The following is a 22,101-nucleotide window of genomic DNA, read 5'->3' as shown; positions in this document are numbered from 1 at the left end:
TTTACTTTATTTAAATTTAGCGTTAATTTAAACGCTGTTGAGTATAGAATAAATTTATTTGAAATTGACAAATGACTACAAGCTGCATAGCTGTCGACTATTTCTCTTCGCAAAAAATATATGATTCGTTCTTCATTTGAGAAGTAAAACCATTCTACCCTCATACAATATGAATAAACGAAATAAGTTTTTAGTTTTAGTGACAATTCACCTCTGCGTCTGCATAGTGATTCACTTTGTGATTTGTCAATTTATAATTAATTTATCTTCGCAGTCACTATGGAAAGTCATTTAACCATGTTCAAAAAGGCGGAGATAATTGTATTATATGAACAAAATATTACAATTAGTGAAATCGCAAGACGTTTAATGATATCGGTAAGTAACATAGAACTGCAAATATAATTTTATTTGACCGTTAGAATATTTGTATTTGTATATGCTAAGTATTTGTATTTTTTGTTTGCAGAGGAGAACTGTTCAATTATGGGTTCACCGATACGCAGATTTGGGACATGTAGACAGTAGTCGTCTATACGGATGCATCACCACGCCATCGAGAAATCGTAGCTGCACATAGCGCTGATCCGTTCTGCAGCACCTGTTCTACGGCCACAACACATAATCTATCCCTACGAACCGTACGGGTTCACTTGCGTGCTGCTGGGTTGCGGTGCCGGAGGCCGACGAAGAAAATTGCTCTAACCGATCAGCATCGTCGAAACAGAGTGCGTTTTGCGACTGACTATTTTAAACTTTGATTGGTGCAACAATGTGGTGATATTTAGTGATGAAAAGTCCTTTAAATCAGACAAGGATGGACGTAAGATATTATGGCGAAAAAGTGGTGAAAATTATAGTTATTGGGGTTAGCTCAGTAATTTTTATTTTTCCATTTGTATAAGACTTTAGTTATTTGGTTAAATACTTATTATTATTTACAATTATGGGTAAGCCAATGTGTTAATGATGTTATTGTTACTGAGGTTGGAATAAGTTATCTTATTTCTAGCTAATTAACATGTTGTTTCATATAACTAATGACTTGCCTATTTACTTTAGTAAAACAGCCAGTCCATCCTTTTCTGATGTTTATTATTATTTAAAACTGCTAATTGAAAATTTTCCTTATTAATATAAACTACAACTATGTTTTAAAACGAAAAACAACAAAAACGTAACATCCTTAATGTTTATGTTACGGCAAGAATAAATTTGGTTATTTTAACACTTAATAACTTGTTTCATTTACTTTACTGTGTTGCTTTTATTCGTATATACTACAATACTATTATTAACCATCTTAAAAAATTAATTAAATCTATAAAAAAAACAAAAAAGGAATATTGTAAGTTCAGTGGGATTTGAACCACCATACCGAAAGTTGTAAGTCTTGTATCATACCAACTGAGCCATTCAATCTATTACAATGCCTTGCAAAATTTTGCTTCATATCATAAAAACAATGAATCATTGTCACTGGCACAACTACATGCTTACAATATCCATGTGTGGGTTGCCCAGAACTAAATAATTACGTCGACGTCGCCGACACACACATACACTACCTACGTTAGTGTGCCCTGCCGACCATTTAACGTTGCCGTGTGTACCTAACTAACTACCTAAGTAACTACATGTTTTTTTCAAAAGATGTTGTATTGTTCCCCTTACATGATTAATTTATGCATAAAACTTTATTTGTAGCCATAGCTTCCTCACTTAAATCGTGTTCTATGAAAAATTATAGAATCCAAAAAAATAAAGCACGTTTGATACAGAAAAACTCATCGGAACAAATTGCGCATATAAAATTGAGTTAATAAACATTAGGAGGGTATAATAAAGTCACGTTATTCAAGATTAACCAAAAAAGTTAGGGCATCCACGCCAATTTCAGGATATTAGAGACTTATTTTGATAAAAAAGTAATTGCCTCATTTGCAACGTAGAGTAGCCTTTATTTTCAAAATATATAGCAATTATGTGAATCCGGATGATCGATCTAATAATTATTGGGGGATATAATGAAAATAATTCTTGGCCAGACCCGATGAGATTCATAGGACAGGCATTTAATTAAGTGCGTATAGATTACTTGGTACGTTTAATAAATGAACAATAAACAACAATATAAAAAATTATAATCATTGTACGAGTAGGCAGTAAGCAGTTACATAATGATTTCATTGTTTCAAATAAATACTTTGAACTTAAAATTATTACTTAGCAATAAACATCTAGATCGCATACCAATCACATGTTACCTCTATGATGTGAGTCATTCTGACGAAAAGTCAGTTCAGCGTATTTACCTTGACTAGAGGTTGGGGCCAGGAAATTATCAGCATGATAAAACTTCTGAGTGTTAATGGCGTAACGTCTTGTCCTCTCACTCAAGAGGCCGTAGCTATGGGTTAAAATCATGGCATGAATACCAGAATGGGAATTACGGTTTAATTTAAAATTATGGAATTTATTCATTGACAATCTGGAAGTTCTAATCATTCAAAAAAGGCCGCTTCCGGCGGAAATGACTTTCAGACATTTAGATAATCTCGGTACTATAGGTATTAAGAGGTAGGTTCTATAAATTTTAGTTATAATGACGAACGTCACATTACACTGTCACTTTTGGAAAAACCGGTTTTTATTGGCGTTTCTAGAAACTTTTTCCTTAAAGCAATCTCTACCGGCCGACCTTTAGATGAAAAAAATAACTATCAAAAACTTTACTTACTTTTTTTTTTAATTTCGTTTACTTAGAGAGTCTTTATTCTCAAAACTTAACCTTCAAATCGCACATCTCATAGCCCCACGCGCCGGCTGCGCGCGCGCAGTGTAGTCCAAGTTCACGGACAAGGCCGCATGTTACCGCACAGAGCCGGCTAAATACCAACGAACCGAAACAGGGGTTACTGCATGCAACATGACATTAACAATCACACCCATGTAATCGCTTGCGGGGTAGGCAACTAGGCATGTGCATTGCGTGTATTGCGACCGGCGCTTTTATGTTTAGGACGTTGAGGGAATTCATAGGTGTTATAAGTTTTAGATATGATGGAAGTAGAAAGAAGGTAATTTTTTCTACTTGTTTTTCATTGAAGATACAAATTTTTACATTCTGAAAATGATGATTTCAGATAAAAGGTCTCTAAAGTACGTAATGACGGTAACTGATCAATTTTCTAGTCTCAGGCCGTACTACTGTGTCGTCAAGGTAATCAAAGGAGAAGGTAATTTTCTCATGCACGAGAGATATGCTTATCATGAAACTTTATTGATGAAATAAAAAAACTGATTATAGCAGAAAGCACGACACAAACCTAGAACAAAATTATAATATGTAGGTAATTCATCAAAAATAAAATTAATATGAGTGTTATCCGATATTGCTAACAAGCAAAATACATACATAGGTACGTGTTATGGCGTTCCTTGAGAAAGGTTTTTGTCCAGCAGTGGATGACTATTGGCTTATTATGTTTAAAGTGTAATCAAGTTTATTAATCTAAAATCATTCTTATAGCAAACTTAGTTACATAGCTTAAGGATTAATCAGTTTCAGCCATGGCTTTATAGTAAAAATAATTACATCAGACACTATCGGACGTGCTGCAGAAAATGCACCAACCATTTATTTTATTTTATAACACGCGCATTTTTTAAAAGGTCACAAGTGAATAACCACAGGCGAGGCAGAGTACAAGTCACAAATAATTACAGGCTGGAGAGAAAAAACGCATATATTATTTTTTTATAAAAAGCGCAATGTCAAAGTCAAAGTCAAAGTCAAAATTTTTTATTCATCGTACAAATATAAAATTTTCTGATGAACGTCAATTTTTACAAATTACTCTCCGTTCGGATAAGGGGGGGCTCTTTCTGTCTAAGGAGAAGAACGGAGGCAAGAAACTCCTGAGCCATCTTTTCAAAAAAAGACTTAAAACTAGTTGGTATACAATACATATAAGCTTAATTATTATTATTATAATAATATGAGCAGAGCTAACTACTTATCACAGCCATGCATTAACGTCCTCTAAGTAATCATCAATTCTATAATAAGCTTTTTTACTGAGTTTCTCTTTAATGTAACACTTAAACTTATTCTCTGGCATTTGAGCAACTTCTGCTGGAAGCTTATTATAAAATCTAATACAGTACCCTAAAAACGATTTATTAACTTTCGCCAGACGCATCGCTGGAAAAGCCAGCTTATGCTTGTTCCTAGTATTAATGTCATGATTACTGCCAATTGTATCAAAAGTTGAAATATTCTTTCGTACATACATTAAATTGGAAAAAATGAACTGACATGGAACTGTAAGGATGTTAATTTCTTTAAATAGTTCTCTCAATGAATCCCTGGAACCAAGTTTGTATATAGAGCGGATGGCTCTTTTCTGTAATACAAATATAGTCTCAATATCAGCGGCTCTACCCCAAAGCAAAATTCCATACGACAATAAGCTGTGGAAATAACTAAAGTAAACTAATCTGGCGGTTTCAACGTCGGTCAGTTGTCTAATTTTCCGTACAGCAAAAGCTGCCGAGCTCAACCTTCCAGCCAATTTGGCAATGTGAGGTCCCCATTGTAACTTTGAATCTATAGTCATACCAAGAAAGACAGTATCATTAACTAGGTCCAATTTATTCCCATCTAGAATAATGTTAGTATCGCATTGTCTAACATTCGGCAGTGTAAATTTAATACATTTCGTTTTCTTAGAATTCAATAAAAGATTATTTACGGTAAACCAATCGTGTATGTCAGATAGAATAGAATTAATTTCATAAAAAATATTTTCACTTCTTTTAACTTTAAAAAGCAAAGAAGTATCGTCAGCAAATAAAACTATATTAGTCAATTTTTCAACCATAAAAGGCAAGTCATTAATATAAATGAGGAATAAAAATGGTCCTAGAATAGATCCTTGAGGGACGCCTATCTTTACATGAGCCCCCTGTGATTTAGTATTATTAATATCGACCCTTTGTTGCCTCTTGTCTAAATATGAAGCTATCAAATCTAAAGCCTTTCCTCCTATTCCATAGTATCTCAGTTTCGAAATTAAAGTCTGATGGTCCACACAATCAAACGCCTTCGACAGATCACAGAAGACTCCAATAGCATCGTGATGGTCTTCCCAGGCGTCAATGGCTGAAGATGGCACCAGAAATAAATAAAAAACAACAGTATCTCGCCTAGACATTCCAGTTTTTTAAAGACTTACACAATGAGATGGAAGCTGTCGGTTAAACTATCTTATTTAAAAACCAGTAGGTAGTGTACGTACCAATGTGGCATGTATGATCTTTAAGACATTCCTTGTAATTCTTCTCACTTTTATACCATATCTCTACACACATTTGGCCATATAATTAACTTTAAAATTTACTGGATACTAGTAAACACATCAGAGTGTAATAATCATAAATAAGTTACAATCTTAACTCAACCCCTGTCTTATCTGACCACAAATAATAATAGATACAGAAGGCATAACTTATTTATTTCATAATTGCATAACCTGTCCCGCCCGCCTAGACTTGCCTGTGTAAGTGTGGTATTGCCAATGTTGCCATGCCATTTATTTATACCTACGTTTTATCTGTTTGTTCTCCGTGATATAGTTAAGTAATAGGTATTTTTATTTTTTACCAGCAGTGGGACACTGAAATGACTACATAAAAAAAACGGTGTAAAGTAACACGGTTTCATAGACAATGCGATGTAAACTAAATGTTCTATCATCCAATATACCTACCGAACCCAGAAACCCACATCTGTGCGATACTATGGCAATCCAGGACCTTTGGCACTAGAATCCTCAAGTAGAAGACTACAAGACCATGCTGCTAACAAATTCATCGAGCGTTCCGAAGACTGCCTATATTTCGGGAAATATCTTCACCTGGCCACCCCGACGTCGATACACAAATAAATGGATTGCATCGAGCGAGAGTGTGATGGTGGAACTGGTTTGTGAAGATTCCCTTTCCACGGCTTGTGGTCTGCAGGACTGGAGTACACTGGACTGGGTTCTGCCTATCTGGCACCAGCACCTGGCATTGGCATAACTAGTTCAGGCTACAATACATTATTCATATAAGCGTGCATAGTTGTAACTGTAGCCTCTAAAACGAATCAGATATTTTCCTATTAAGATTGATTTATTGATTGAATTTACGATCCTAATAATACTTATGTTTCGTAGTTAGTTTGTCGATTCATTCATTCATAGAACATTATATGGCTTGAGTCATTGACTTTATCGTAAACACGTGCAAAATTACGACAATCTCAGTTTAATGTTTAAAAACTTATTTTTATGTGCTGCTGCACATCACAATACAATGCGTCAAAAAATATATTTATTTAAACTATTTTTGTGTCGGGTTCAGGATTCAGAGCTATTTATAATAATATGTATTCATACTATCTTTTATTAAACCTAACCAAAGAGGCAATGCCCTGAGGACAGCATTCCTGCGGTGCTACCCTGATTGAGTGGCGAGATGCGTTCCTAGAGGAGTAAATAGCAAAGAGGATGCATGCGGCAAAAAACAACCACTTATCTACGACTGGCCGCAAACATCGCAATCAACTTTTTTTTCATTGTGGTTTATAAAAATACATTCCTCCGAGTGATGGAGTCCTGGTATAGTGCCACAATCTTATCTGTTCCGGTGGCGACGTCGCTGTGACCGAAGCCAGTGACGCCATCGATTAAATTTTGCCTATTTCTGGTTTAAACGGCAATGCATTTCTGCTATTACCTATTTTTATAATTAGGTACATTCATAAGTATAGATAAATCAAAATATAGGGTCGATTCTAAATGAAAGAGGATATAATATATCAAACGACATTTGTTGTATAAAAAATTTGTCCACGGCGAACAGAAACAAAATTAGTTCTCATTATGTTCTGATATACTTAAGACATTAAATCTAGATTTTACAATGATATAGGTAATATCTGTGGGTAGTGGGAATAACGAGATAGATAGACTTAAAAGAAACTATTAAGTACTTAATTATTATTTATTCATTTATGAACACTTTATTATTTTCATTTTCTAAAGTAACAAGAAACAAGAGCATAAAATTAAAAGAAATTCAGACAATGTACCTAAAATAGTGATCCTTGATTATGAAGGGACCAGCTAAATCTGTTATAAATCCGGGGACGTGATGTGTGTAGCAGTGTTGTTTATGTGGATGTGCTTGAGCAGCATGTGAGCTTGAGATCGCTATTTTAAAAACTCCGACTGTGTACTTTTAGGCGCAGGCCACCGTACAAAGGCTAATTGCCAAAAATCAATTTCTTCCAGCCAACCCTTGATACTCGTAGTGGAAGAAGAAGATGATGATCATTAATCATCATTATTTCGTCTAAAATCACTGCAGGTGCGAGAAATTATTCTTGGTATACTGCCTAAGGTATAGGTTCGCAGCTTCACTCACACCTGTAATCAAAGAAAAATAAAGATTATATACTTTCATCACGACCCATCCCGTCCCCACTGCTGGGGTACGGGACTCTCGGGAAAATATTAATAAAATTACATGTGAGTATATGGGTAAAATTATTCGTCACATTTGGCAACACTAACCTGTAGCCGCTGCAACTCATTCTTCCAATTTTTCAAACGGAATTAAAGGCGCCTGAATACGTTATTCTTCTTGCATAAAAGCCAATATATCTAATATAACTTTTTTTGCATCACTTTTCAGCGCTATTGGCATTATTACACCCAGAAAATCACAAAACAAATTGACAACTCAAATAACGCACAGAGTATGAAATTACGTTTGACAATGACGTCTCGTTAGTACACAGTTTGACCACCGGAACAGATAAGATTGTGGCACTATACAGCTGAACACAAAAGAGTAGAGATTAATGTTTTTGGAACTAAACAGATTTAAACCTGGCAATAAAAAAAAAACTTGTGATTTGTGGTCTGTTTCTATGGTTTGAATGTCAAACTCGCCCTGTTCCTGTATAAACAAATCGAATTTTGCTTAATTTTGGAGTTTTGTGGATTGTTGAGTTTGTTCACGAAGTGAAAATGAATAAAACCATTCGCAGCGAAGCTAGACAGATGATTTACAGCGTTTACCTACGATGTTTGGCGGAGAATGAGGCTGGAGAAGTATTAGTCAATATATACGATGTTTATGAAAGAGCAGCGTTTTATACTGGTGAGTAGGTACTTAATTTCTAACCATTAACATACATTGCTTATATTTCTTGTAAAAAAGTACTATTTTGATGTAATGAGGCGTTTGTTAAAAAAAAAAAAAGTTCCTTTTTGGAGAAATAGATGGCGTTGTCTGGGGTTGTACCAACTTTCAAACCCTCAGAACACACTCAGATCACAATATGTTATTCTGTACGAAATGTGAAAGTGACGTAGGTAGGTAGAATTGTAGTATTATTTTCTCTATGATGTCGATGTCACTGTTGCTTCAGCGTTCAGTGCGATTGTGCGTACAGCCGTTCTTTTCAAGTTTTCTCAGTTTCCTTGTGTTTCTCCTGTATTAATTGAGTTGTAGTTGAGCTATCTGCTCCTCCTCCCTTGATACTGTAGAGTTAGTGCACTTGAGATAGTGACTCTTTTGAGATAGTGACTCTTGTGAGATAGTGACTCTTGTGATAGTGACTGCTATACTGTAATAATGCCTAAGGACTATGGATCATGGTCCCTTGACGGCGCGGGTAGAACTATTCACAGAATACTTAGCACTATCCCAAGCCACATGCAGTCTGAGCCTCGGAAGGATGGCTCGCGCTACCACCCGACATTTAATCACAACTAGTGAGTTCTTATTCTGAGTTTAGTACTCTTTGCTCTCTATGTAATTTTTGACAGTTGGTACACTGCGTTTTCACGCCATCTATCGGCTTACCCAAAAGCTCAACTGACAGCTGTCAAGGAAAACGGCTCATAGAATGCCTTTCAATGTGTATTTGTTATTCTTATAGAGGTTAGAAAATACTAGTGTCAAACGTTACATGACATCAGGGTCTGGATGCTAATGTTGTCAAAACATCAGGTCTAGATACTTTTTTACTAACCCCCGACTCAAAAAGGGTATCGATAAGTTTTACAGCTGTAGGTGTCTATGTGTGTCGGTCTCTCCGTGTAGAGTACCTATTGTAAAAATATGTGTAAGAATATGTAATGCCGAGTTGCAGCAAGGGACTTTAAGCTAATGTGGACATTAAATCTATGTCTGTCTCTTTCTGTCCGTATACTGTCAAAGCAAGGCAACAATACATTTAATGCCGACATTAACTTAAAGATCCTTTCTGCAACTCAGTGTAAGAGTCGGTATAAATTCTCCAGACATAATAATTTGCAAGTCACTGCTTTTCTGACCAATTAAATAATTTGTTGCAGGAAAATCGGTAAACACAGTTTTAGAAGAATTGCCGGGGCACATTTGAACTTTTTCCTGAGCAAGAAAAAACTGTAATAAAATATCGATGTGTGATACTATCACTTTTCTCCTATAGTAATTACATAATGGGATAACCAACACATGTTTCAGTGCAAAAAAACATTATGAAATACACAATGAAATAAAAGTTACAGTTGATTTGATTTAATGAAATTCATTCAAGACTGCCCCCCTCTCCCCTACTAATTTCTTCTCTTAACATAAACCTCCCCAAAAAGTCGCATTTTATAATTAGTAAATATTTGAAACATTTCTCGTTTTGATTTTTTCTGCTAAAGTATCGTGATACTTTTGTCCGTTTTCTATACTATAATAGTGTGGCCACTTTCTTAGATTGCAACGCCCTCAATTATTCTCTACTCTTTTATGTTCCATTGTACTCCTGGTGGAACATTTGCGGTCAAATATTAATGTTTTATGGATGAGAATTTTATTAAAATTGCGTGAAAAAAAACCTAAATATTCCCATTTTTTTTACTGTTTCAGTAGAGAATGATTTGATTTTAGCAAGGTTTTGCTTAACTGACTGTGTAGGAAAACATCTACGGTTTAACCATGACCTGATTGATAACAATTCTCTAGGAATGGATGTAGATAAACTAAACTAACTGCCTGCTATAACAACTAAGTAATAGGCATTACGTATTGTGATCGCGATACGATTACACACATTACATTTTTTAAACTGGTTACGAGTACATGTATCCAAGCTCCAAAACATACAAGTGGATACTTGTCTCTTTGCTGACTTTACTAAATAGATTTAAACCCCTCGCCGTCAGAGTTTCGACGTGATTCTGCAAAGTACCAGGGAAGCAGAACCAGGAAGCAGGAGTAGGCGAAGTCTAAAGAAACGGCGATGTTCCCATTGGACATTGTCACTTTTATCTCTGGAAGATTGAAATTATTCACCTATTACTTTCTTCATTCATTTTAATAGCGAACGGAAAAACTAGATTTTCCAATTTAAGCCCCTCTTTCGAGAACGTGCCATTCTCAAAACAAACTTATCACCAAAACCGATAAATTATGATACCTACACAACCATGGTTAACAGAACATACGCTGATACCGGTCAATATTAAAAACCCCATTCTATCCACAGTCCTGAAAGAGAGGGCCCATTTCTCAAGGCCTCACAGGAACAGCCTCCCGTCAGGAGTGGAGGTCTCACGCTCAAGACAATAGACAACACGCCACCTCCTTATCAGATATACCCACCACTCAGATTTATAACTAGGAAGACTTGTCCTAGCCAAGGAACACTCGTTATTTATGTGATCCTAGTACTTATTATTTTGATACAACCTGTTTATTTGTTTGGTTAAGCAAATGTACCTAAAAAATAAGATAATTTATTGTGTGGGTAGCATAAAAATAAAAACATAGCATTAACAGTATGCTTAATACGTGCTAAAGCTGTTTCGGAGCGCTCTTGCACTAACTACGAGCGAAGACTCTGGGTATCGTTGACGACTCTCGTTGTATGAAAATATGTAACATACCGACTGTTTGAAAGCTCTCAACTTTTCCTTTCTAGTAGTCCTCCTGTACTTATTGAAGTGTAAATCGCTTTAAAGCTTGTGTTTAAGCTACAAACTAAAACATAATTATATTCTTCCACAGACACCAGAACACAATAGCTATGCGGTAGACCTGCAGGCAGCTCAGTCAACATGCGTCTCCTCGTGCTAGCGTGCTCTCTTCTCCTTCTGACGACTGTCGCCGTCGACTGCAGTGACAATGGTAAGCAATTTGACTACCAATAATATACTTACTAATTTTACATAGACAATTTTAGATACGTTACATTAGTTCACGACTGTAATCACCGAAGGGGTTGTCAAAGCCACTTTTCGCTATACAGTACTCACTTGATAGATCGCGAACCGTATCGCCGTTTTTGAATAAATACGATGAAGTTTGGGTACACATCTAAAATCTAGACGTGCAGATTTTCCTCACAATGTTTTTCTTCACCGTAAGAGTATGTGGTAAACTTTTGTACTTAAATTCCTTATTTCTAAAGAATTCGTTGATACATGGCAGGATTCGAACCCAACCCTCACGAATGAGAGCCTTGTTCGTTACGCCACCAAGACTCCTTGGGGCTAATCAATTGTGCTAATGCTTCCTTGCAGACTCAAAAGGTAGTACTCTAACAAATCCTCTCACTACTTCCAGGAACTGTGGAGGCCCGCGGCCCCCGCGTGACGGGCCGCATCGTGAAGCTGTACTCCGGGTCTCGACCAGACCCCGTGGTCTGTTCGGACGAGGGGTTCCTAGCCGACCCGGCCAACTGCGCCGTCTTCTACCGCTGCGTCCGGGCTGCTCACGGGAAATATACTGTGTTTAGGGTAAACAGCTGCTGTATTCACTGCTACTTATCCCCTTCTTATTAAATTCTGATTATTCTTATTTATCACGCAAATTAAATCACCAGCATCAGTTTAAGAAGTAAATAAGGCATGAAGTAGCATGGTAACATTTTATAATGATGACAAAGTTACCTAACTATATTTTATTTATTGCAGTATCAATGTGGACCTGGAACCATTTATGACCCAGAAACAACTGTTTGCAATCATCCGAAGAACACAAAACGATCGGAATGTTTCGGTGCCCCAGATGCTCTTTCTGAGCCAAAGCCAAATGAAGAAAACGAAATAGAATTTATTAACTCTCAAGAACTACCATCACCTATTAAAATCAATTTACCTGCTTACGAATCTCAAAGACTACAGTCAACTTCATCATCAGCTAATACCTGGATGACTCCTGCCAAGTCGAGTACACAAGTGATATTTACACAGGCTACTACAAACTCTCCTCAATACGTGACTCAAAAATCAACACAGAGTGGTGATGCGTGCATATCAGATGGATTCATGGGTGATAGCCAAAACTGTCGTACATTTTACCGATGTGTCGCAAACGGTCGTGGGGGATACATCAGATATGAATTTTCGTGCAGTGATACTACAGTATGGGATGATGATCTTCAGACCTGTAATCACCCTTCGTCTGTCAAAAGAAGCCGATGTGGAGGAAACGACAATTACGATGCTACCACACCACCACGTTCAGAAACTATGCCAGTAACACAATCTACCAAAGAATCCTCTGAGCCTTCCGTAATCCAGGAACAACTTCAAGTAATTTATGGATCCAAAGTATCTCAATTGCAGATACAAATCAATAATGGTACCAATGGTGTTGTCCAGAATCAAACACAAGTAAATTACGGTGACAAAGTAAATCAAACTCAAAAACAAGAAAATTATGGATCCAGGAACAAACAAAGTCAAAAACTAATTAGCAATGGTTCTGCAGTCAGTCAGGTACAAGCACAAATAAATCATGGCAATAACGTGATACAAAGTCAAACTCAAATTGATCATACTAAACAAGTTAGTCAGACACAAACTCAAAGTTATGGATCTGATGATGAAGATGATAGTAGTAATGGTCAAGACCATGGAAAAGAAACGCATGTTACACAATCACCGCAAAGCAACAGTAGCAATAAGCAGTGCACATCCAGTGGTTTCATGAGTGATCCTGACGATTGTAGGAAATTTTATAGATGCGTCGATAATGGTAAAGGCGGGTACACAAAGTTTGAGTTTACGTGTGGAGAAGGAACTGTTTGGGATCAAAGCATTGAAGGATGCAACCATGCTTGGGCAGTGAAAAAGTGCGGACAGTCAGAAACTGCAACAGCTCCACCCTCATCATCACCTGCAAGCTCTTCAACGACAGTTGCACAAACCACCCAACATCCTCACACGACACCGGAACAAGAAACTACTGACGATAGTGATGATACTGATACAGGATACGGAAATCAAACCCCAGAGCCAACTTCATCCAGCAGACCATCTACAACTACTACTACTACACAAGTGCAAACGACGAATTCACAAGTTTCTACAGATAGTCAAACCTCTGATAAAACGGAATGTCAAAGTAATGGATTCATGGGCGATCAACAAGACTGTAAAAAGTTTTACAGATGTGTGGATAATGGTAACGGTGGATACACTAAATATGAATTTTCATGTGGAGAAGGTACGGTATGGGATCCTGAGATAGAATCATGCAATCATGCATGGGCGGTTAAGAAATGTGGTGGATCTTCAACTACGGATAATAAAGTCGAAATGACTACTAAAGCCCAGACAACAGCAGTGCCCCAAGAAACTTCAGGAACTGAATCTCACATGCCACAAAATGATGATGAAGATACTGGGTATGGACAACCGGAACCGACTGCATCATCTGCAATTCCAACTACAACAACAACAACGACAACCACAGAACAGTCAAACACTCCTACTCACGCAAGTAATAATTGCGAAACAAGTGGATTTATGGGAGACAAAAACGATTGCAAAAAGTTTTATAGATGTGTCGATGATGGTAAAGGTGGTTACACTCGCTACGAATTTGCTTGCGGTGAAGGAACTGTTTGGGATCAAAGCATAGAGGGTTGCAACCATCCGTGGGCGGTGAAATCGTGTGGTCACATTGATGGGCAATCGTCGGAAGCCCCAATTGACCAACAAACATCTACATCACATAGTACTGACAATCCAAATCATAATCCATCTACTTCTCATGAAACTACTACAGCCCAAGTTGATTCAGGAACGATGGCCCCAGAAGAAGCTACCTCAACATTGAAACCATCTCCCAGCAAAGATTGCCAACAAGAAGGATTCTATGGAGATCAAACAGACTGTAAAAAGTTTTATAGGTGTGTAGATAATGGTAATGGGGGATATACCAAATATGAATTCACTTGCGGAGAAGGTACTGTTTGGGATCAAGAAATACAAGGGTGTAACCATCCAACCTCAAATCGGAATTGTAGTAGCACCCAGGCTGTTAGTTCTACCACAACTACAGACATTCCCAGCAAAGAAAGTGATGAAATGCCTACAGAATCAACTTTAAAACCAACAACTGCACCTTCGACAAGCCAAACTACTTCTTCTGAACAACCACAACCAGCAGCTACAAAACCTTCAAGTGGAATATGTGAGTCTGAAGGTTTCTATGGAGACCCCAATGATTGCAAGAAGTTTTACCGTTGCGTTGACGATGGTAAAGGAGGTTATACAAAATATAATTTTATTTGTGGTGATGGTACCGCTTGGGATCAAGAAATCCAGGGTTGTAATCATGAAACTGAAACATGCAAACGAAATTCACCGGCTGAAACAACTGAAACCCAGACAACCCAGAAAACGCCGGACTCTACTACAGAAACAGAAAAAACTACAGAATCAGGAAAACCAACTACAACTACAGAAAAGTCTGATTCCGCAACTTCAAACAATGGAGGCACATGCACATCTGATGGATTTTACGCAAACCCTAATGATTGTAAGAAGTTTTACCGCTGTGTAAGTGATGGAAAAGGAGGATATACTAAATATGACTTTGCATGTGGTGAAGGTACCATGTGGGTGCAGGAAATACAAGCTTGTGACCATGACAACGACGTGAATAGTTGCTCTGAACAAAGTGTTTCTACACAGCCTGACTCTACGAGCACTACCACCCAGACCCAAATTTCTAGTAGTACAACAAGTCAACCGCACACATCTGAGTCATCAACTATATCCACTTCTACAACAACAATAGCTCAACCGGACGCTGATGAATACCAAGGTGAATCTCCTGCTAGCTCAGGAGGAGAATGTCAGTCTGAAGGATTTTATGGCAATGAAAGTGACTGCACAAAGTTTTACCGCTGCGTGGACAACGGAAACGGAGGATATACTAAATATGACTTTACCTGCGGAGAGGGAACCGCTTGGGATTCAAATATTCAAACCTGTAACCATATCAGTGAAGTTCAGGGATGTAATGGGCAAAGTCAAACTCAGCCAGCTATGCAAGACGAAATGTCGAGTACATCAGAAGGAACGACTACGAAAGCGTCAGGGTCTAGTACCGAGAGCTCGAAAGCATCGGAAGGAACCACTTCTTCAGGCACGGAATCAAGCACTCAATCCTCAAAGCCTGCCAATAACGATAAATGTACAGAGGAAGGATACTATGGGAACAGCCAAGATTGTACTAAGTTTTACAGGTGTGTAGACAACGGAAATGGAGGCTATACAAAATATGATTTTGACTGTGGTGAAGGTACAATATGGGATCAGGATATAACGGCTTGCAATCATCCGCGTGATGTAAATAACCCATCGTGTAAAGACGGCGCAGATAGTAGTTCCTCATCTTCATCTACCACTAGCAGCTCTTCATCTGAGTCTAAAGACCCTAGCTCGACTGAGTCTACATCAGGAGGTGGCTTCAGTACTACAGAAAGCAGCAATCAAGGTTCATCAAATTGCTCACAAGATAACACAACCAAAAAACCCGCTAACAAAAATGTGAACTGCACTAAAGAAGGATACTATGCTGACCCAGATGACTGTAAGAAATTTTATAGATGCGTTGACTGGGATGGTAATGGCGAAAGATTCTCAGTTTATCACTTTGACTGCGGTGAGGGTACAATATGGGATCCAAGCCTCGATACATGTAATCACGAAGATTCTGTTTATCCACCTCGGGATTGTAGCGGTCAAAGTCAGGGTGAAAATATGGATAAAGAAAATACAACTACAACAGAAAGTACAACAACCACTCAAGGTGAATCCTCAACAACGGAAAAATCAACTACAACTGAGCAAACTACCGAATCAACGACTCAATCAGCAACCAGTGAACAAAACACCACACAGGAAACAACAACTAGCGAACAAACTACAACGCAACAGACAACTACTAGCGAACAAACAACTACACAACAGTCTACCACTAGCGAACAAACCACTACACAACAGTCTACCACTAGCGAACAAACGACCACGCAACAGTCAACCACTAGCGAACAAACGACCACACAACAGTCTACGACTAGCGAACAAACAACCACGCAACAGTCTACGACTAGCGAACAAACAACCACAGAACAACCAACCACTACTCAACAAACCACAACTGAGCAGGCTACTGAACAAACAACAACCCAGGAATCGACCACAAGCCAACAAACTACGGAACAAACTACAACACAAGAATCAACGACTAGTCAACAATCTACCACTGAACAAACCACAACACAATCCAATGAAGAAACTACTACACAACAGTCTACAACAGAGCAATCCACAACGGAATCTAACCAAGAAACAACAACACAGCAAGATCAAACCACTACCACAGAAAGTTCGGAAAGCACAACACAACAAAATAACGAGACATCATCCGAAAAACAATGTCCAGAAACGGAGGATGATCAATATTTATACGTTTGTCCAACTAGCTTCAGAAGACATCCTAAGTATTGCAACTTATTTTACCAATGTACTGAAGACGATGATACCCACGAAGTTAAAATTGCAACGTTCAACTGTCCTAACAATACCATTTATGATGACGGTAAAACTCAGTGTGTAGAAGAGAGTAAAGCAGACGAGAAATGTGATGGTCAAATCGCACAACGAAGAAGAGTCAAGAGGCTCGATGCAGAAATGAAACAGCCGGTAAGAGTCACAATAAATAAATAACCTATTTATCTATATATGAGATTCAGCATGAATATAAATTACCGTTTTTTTTACAGATGGTAGTTAGCAGTAGACAGAAGATGAACTGCCCAGCAGTGGGACATTTCCCATTTGACAAAGATGATGAATGCTCACCATCTTTCCTCAAATGCAACAAAACTAAATCTGGAAAATTAAGAGGTTTTGTTTACCGTTGCCCTGATAACTATATGTATTGGTCGGTGAGCAGGAGATGTGAACAAAACTATAAAATAAGACACTGTAAAAATTCAGCCAATGATTGGTCTGGAAGATATGAAATACCAGTTGAAAGGAAAAATATTGCTTCATAAGTTTTATTTCTAGTAATTTAGGTCAACTGCGTTAAGAAACTTATTCCAAGGAATTATTTTATTCGACCAAGCATTCTGAATATTAAAATTTACAGGGGCTTACATTGATATAATAATTTATGTTTTTATAGTATGGGAGTATTAGAAGGGGGTCGATAAAAGTAACGTTGAAGGTGCAATATTTTTTCATGCAATATGTAGTAAATTTATACGATTATGTTAAGTTGAAATTGGCTACAATAAGTAAGTTATTGTGAAATGATGCTAGATCTGTATGTGCATTCATGAATTTCACATTCTAGTCTCGAGTAAAATGATAACGCATCTTAATTATTAATGTTCCAAGTGTTTAGTATTTCCTTTAGATACTTATCACTTAGGAATTTATAATTGCTGCCATAACGTAAAAAGATAATGTTTAAGCTAAGTTAGCTATAAGTTATATCAATAAGTTAAAGATTTCCTTGTGATCGAAATGTTGTAATCTACAATATTTCGACCACGATAAGACACTTACGAGCTTAAAAATAAAATATTAAGATAACTTATATGAGAACGTATTTAATTTTCTTCCCGTAGAATGATACAATTAAAAATAAAGCACCATTATCAAAAAAACTTATTATGTATTTAAAACTAAACATAGAATAACAAAATATTGATAATTGCCCTAACAAATAAAATCAATTACAGAAACATAACGTCTAGTCCCTTACAACTGGAGAAAATTCCCTTACAAAAGATAGAGAGCTCCGCTACCACAAAGTCAGCAACAGTTACTGGTTCTTTATAATAATTCTTAACGTTACTGAATATTGTTCCGAGAAATGCATGACATGGGATGTTTGTGGCCAACAAGTTTCCTTCTAAATCAATAGTTAACAAACTGTTCATATCTTGCATTGTAAGGATTTTTTCAGTAGACATCTTATCCACGACTGCATAGTCGAATTTACTCAACTTGCTATCATAGTCAGCAATCGGCTTTCGGACAGCGCCATTTTTATCCATATCTTGTTGTTCTATAACACTATTGTTGGCATAGTTTGAATTTATCATCTCATGAAATAAATCAAAAAGTGGGTTAAATGAATCCAATATTTTGGACTTTGTCGAAATACTTCTTGTCTCTGGTGAGTTTCTTTCATTATTTCCACTATCCATAATTTCAGTTGCTGAAGTTCTAAGGATGGATTTAGTTGAATTAACTACTTCAACTGCCATAAGTTTTCTGCCATTGTAAATTTTCTCCAGTAGTTTACTTTCCATTCCAGTAAGGTTATGTTGCGAGTAATTACTCTTCATAGAATCATTATCTTCTAAAGCTTCTATAACATCTCGTATATTGTTGACTCGTCGTCTTGGTGTAGTCATACCAATGCTGGCCATCTTTGAAATAAATTTAGCTTTCCTTTCCTGCTTTTCTTGCCCATGATTTCTCTTAGAATATCTCTCAAATATGTTTTGCAATTTGTCTATATAAATTAAGCGGGGAGAGTTCGGGGTCAATATGATCGGGTTAAATGCTATTCCACCTGTTTCCCAGATGGAGAGAGCTCTAACAAAAAAGGGATAAAACTTTGGATGTATTAGATGCCACGTCTCGTTTAATGGAGAATTATCCATCAACTGATGAAGTGAAACTTTTTGCACATGAACATAATCGTAATGGCTGTTTTGGGTTAAAATATCATCCATGGCTTCATCGTTTGCAGATTTTTCACTATTATTATTAGAATTATGCTTGTTATCATTTACTAATAATACATTGAATTTGAATTCTGTATATTTTTCTGCAATCACTTCAATGTATGGCAGGTATTTAAGGTAGTATAGATCTCTATCGTCATTGACAAAGATGGGAATGGTGATGTCAGGGAGTTTGTCTGCGTTTACATACTGTTGAAATTTCGCATAGGTTTTGATCCTGGAGTAGGCGGCTGGGAACACAGCGAATGCGATGATGGCGTTGTAGAGGAGCATCGTGACCAATGACAGAACGCCCAGCGCTATCCAACAGTGGGAGATTGTTGACCAGTGATCTGTAACAAGTTATTTAGTTTTTTAGTTAAGTTTAGCCATTGTAGCGATATTAGTAGTGTAGCCATGTGAGATTCTGTACATTCTATTATTTTGCCATGTGACGATAGGCACTAACTAAGTATCAGAGTGTGGAATGCGAGGTCCAATATGAAGTCACGTATTGCGCAAAACCGGAAGAAGTTGCGGTATTTTGTGAACACGCGAGCATATTATCTAATACAGGGTATCAAAATAAACAATAGACCATACTTAATAGCTGGTTATATTGATATTTTTTTGTGTTGAAGAGAATTATACAACTATTATCTCTACTGACTAACCTGGCCAGCCCGCGATGATGGCTGCGGCCCCTTTGACCCTGCCCCTGGCGCGTGCCCCCGCGTGCCTCCGTGGGTCACGGGGGTGCACGTGCACCTCCTCGTCGCTCCACGTCTCCCGCAGCAGCGGCTTGTGCTCCCTGCACTCACTCATCACTGTGGCATGACACTGGGGACACAGGAGGAAAATGGGTGAAGATCTTGTTAAGATTGTAAGTTTTTGCTACATGACCGGCTGGTGCAGCCATAGGCCTGCAGGCATTATACATAATTATCATAAAAATATCTTGCGCCTAATTTTTTACATCGAAAACGTTATTTCTGGGATAAGGTGCGTGGACCCTTTTTGGCTTAGTATACCCTTTTTGCAACACCCTAGCTAGAGGATTATACACAACCCTGTGTTGTATATATATATATATATATGTACCTATAATCAAACATACAGTAGAATAGTAGTGCTGGTAAAACTATTCCGATACCTAGTGAGTGGGAAATTCATTATTTCTAAACAAAACTTACCTATTTTCTACACGTATAATTGAACTGTTACAAAACAATGTAGATAGGTAAAATAATACGATGAAAGCTTTTTCACTATAAGATTGTTTGTTATTTTCAATAAAATTACTGATTTAAAAACGCACACAAATCAAAATTTCATCAGTGTCAATGTCAATTGGGTAGGTTATTGACGATATTTTGTCATTTGTCATCATTTTGGCTTTTGTATAGAGTAAAACATATTATCAGGTTCCGCATAATGAATTATTTACTTAAATCCTTTATTATTGAAAAAATATACTTACCTATTTAATTCTGCTTACTAGATAAGGAAAGGTTTTGTTTATAGGTTATGTAAAATCATGTCTTAAATGAAAAACTACCTACCTACTTCTTATTTATTGCTTGTCGGTGACCCAATACTAGAGCTCTTGATAACGGCGTTTTAGATGTACGTAGTGGTGCATGTAAATGCATTTAAAATGCATAGGGTGAATGTAATAAACCACACATTATACCTATGTATGCCATATACTTACTTACTTTGTAAGAGTTGCTCCAAAACTTATCACCATTAAAGAATAACAATTAAAACCAAATAAATATCTTCACTGAACACAACTACCAATCCATGAAGGTGTATATCGTAGTAAGAATTAGGTCCTAAGTCAAGCACGTTGTGAGATTTGTCAGTAGGTATTTTGAAAAGGTCACTGAAAAGGTACAGTCAACAAAAGAAATATGTATGCCACCCCCGCGCAAACCAGTTTGATCCTGTGACTCATGGATGTAAGATAGATTAATAAAATAATATTTTATCTATACATAAAAACAATCTCTATTTCTCTACAAGTGAACTACTGCTTAGCGCTCTACGTAACGTATAAATAATCCTTCAGTGGACTATAAAATTGAAATGCATTACCATCAAAACATAGACACAAATGCAAAACGCTGTCAGTTGGCTGCCCATTGTAAAACGCTTTATAACTGTCTCAAGTTTTTAAATAAACACATAACACAGGCTCTGCCTAGCTTGGGGTCGGACAGCCGTGTGTGAGATGTCCCCACATATTATTATTACCATTATAAATAATGTTATTTTTATAGTGTGAATGTGTTTGCGCTGGGAAGGCCTATGTAGCTCTTTAGCTGACAGTACATTTCGCATAATCCGTTGATTCAACATTTCGTCTCGTCGGACGTGAGAATAATCGGAGCAATCCGCGATTGTTTGCGGACGAATCTGATGACGCAGCGTGGCGGTGCGTCAAGGTGCAATACGTTTAATAACAATAACATCGGAATTAAAGTGTAATAGTGGCTGGATTTCCTAAAAATATTCACTATACTTAGAGATAATTCTTATAGAGATATTATAATTTTATATTTCGTCAATACGGCTCGCGATCTATCACGTGAGTTCAGAAAATGTACAGCGTAAATTGGGTGGCTCGGTTGCGATTTACCTCTGACTACGCCTTCGGGGATTACAGTCGTGAGCATTGTGTATGATGTATGCATGTAGAATACAACTTGTTTAGGAGGTGAACTGAAAAACACACAAGACATTGTTAAAGTACCTAACAAGTATAATTAACTGTACATGTTTTCGCTATTTTCACATTCCGATTTCAGTTAGGAATCATTTCTGTAATATTTTCTTTTTGTGATATTGTATTGTAGGTTGATAGAAATGTTCTTGTTCAAGTGGCCAAAGGAACCCTATAGTTCCTAGATGAAAGTCTATAGTCTATGTAAGTTTAGGTAAAAAGGTTGCACCACAGAACTAAACTCATGTTGTCCCATAGACAAACCTCCCCACCTCAAGCTACA

The 22,101-nt window shown here is 37.2% G+C and overlaps 3 protein-coding genes across 4 annotated transcripts in view; 2 read left to right on the top strand and 1 right to left on the bottom strand.

Annotated features, from left to right (window-relative positions):
• The window catches only part of LOC125488500, a gene marked incomplete at its 3' end in the record, with an annotated part of 28,209 nt that extends 15,649 nt beyond the window's left edge, over positions 1 to 12,560 (top strand). The window contains exons 2-4 of the mRNA XM_038108835.2: positions 11,107 to 11,226; positions 11,665 to 11,837; positions 12,015 to 12,560. Of these exons, the coding sequence (XP_037964763.2) occupies positions 11,157 to 11,226; positions 11,665 to 11,837; positions 12,015 to 12,560 (789 nt within the window). The remainder of the gene's footprint in view (positions 1 to 11,106; positions 11,227 to 11,664; positions 11,838 to 12,014) is intronic.
• On the top strand, positions 12,553 to 17,951 carry LOC105385442 (serine-rich adhesin for platelets). The gene is made up of 2 exons (XM_048626748.1): positions 12,553 to 17,045; positions 17,126 to 17,951. Exons 1-2 carry the CDS (start codon positions 12,573 to 12,575, stop codon positions 17,399 to 17,401), a joined length of 4,749 nt encoding a protein of 1,582 aa, XP_048482705.1. The 5' UTR covers positions 12,553 to 12,572; the 3' UTR covers positions 17,402 to 17,951.
• LOC105384319 lies at positions 17,943 to 20,937 on the bottom strand. Of its 2 annotated transcripts, none has more exons than XM_048626749.1 (3): positions 20,809 to 20,937; positions 19,765 to 19,930; positions 17,943 to 19,443 (listed from the first exon to the last, which is right to left on the bottom strand). In XM_048626749.1, the coding sequence occupies exons 2-3, from the start codon at positions 19,913 to 19,915 to the stop codon at positions 18,089 to 18,091; spliced, it is 1,506 nt and encodes a 501-aa protein (XP_048482706.1). In that variant the 5' UTR covers positions 19,916 to 19,930; positions 20,809 to 20,937; the 3' UTR covers positions 17,943 to 18,088. The 2 variants fall into 2 exon arrangements, with proteins under 2 accessions (XP_048482706.1, XP_011552836.3); XM_011554534.3 differs by lacking the exon at positions 20,809 to 20,937 and adding an exon at positions 20,284 to 20,429.
• Between the last annotated feature and the right edge of the window lie 1,164 nt (positions 20,938 to 22,101).

Source organism: Plutella xylostella, chromosome 17 (genome assembly GCF_932276165.1).
Source record: "Plutella xylostella chromosome 17, ilPluXylo3.1, whole genome shotgun sequence".
In the NCBI taxonomy this organism is placed as follows: Eukaryota; Metazoa; Arthropoda; class Insecta; order Lepidoptera; family Plutellidae; genus Plutella; species Plutella xylostella.
The sequence above is the reverse complement of the archived record's forward strand: the minus strand, read 5'-3'. Positions and strand labels throughout refer to the sequence as shown.

What these genes read in the sequence shown, in the direction of transcription:
- LOC105385442 (XM_048626748.1), top strand. Translation starts at nt 12,573, where the DNA reads ATGCCAGTAACACAATCTACCAAAGAATCCTCTGAGCCTTCCGTAATC. An exon ending in ATGCAGAAATGAAACAGCCG is followed by an intron (nt 17,046 to 17,125) that starts GTAAGAGTCACA and finishes TTTTTTTTACAG; the next exon opens with ATGGTAGTTAGCAGTAGACA.
- LOC105384319 (XM_048626749.1), bottom strand. Translation starts at nt 19,915, where the DNA reads ATGAGTGAGTGCAGGGAGCACAAGCCGCTGCTGCGGGAGACGTGGAGC. An exon ending in CATCATCGCGGGCTGGCCAG is followed by an intron (nt 19,444 to 19,764) that starts GTTAGTCAGTAG and finishes AACTTGTTACAG; the next exon opens with ATCACTGGTCAACAATCTCC.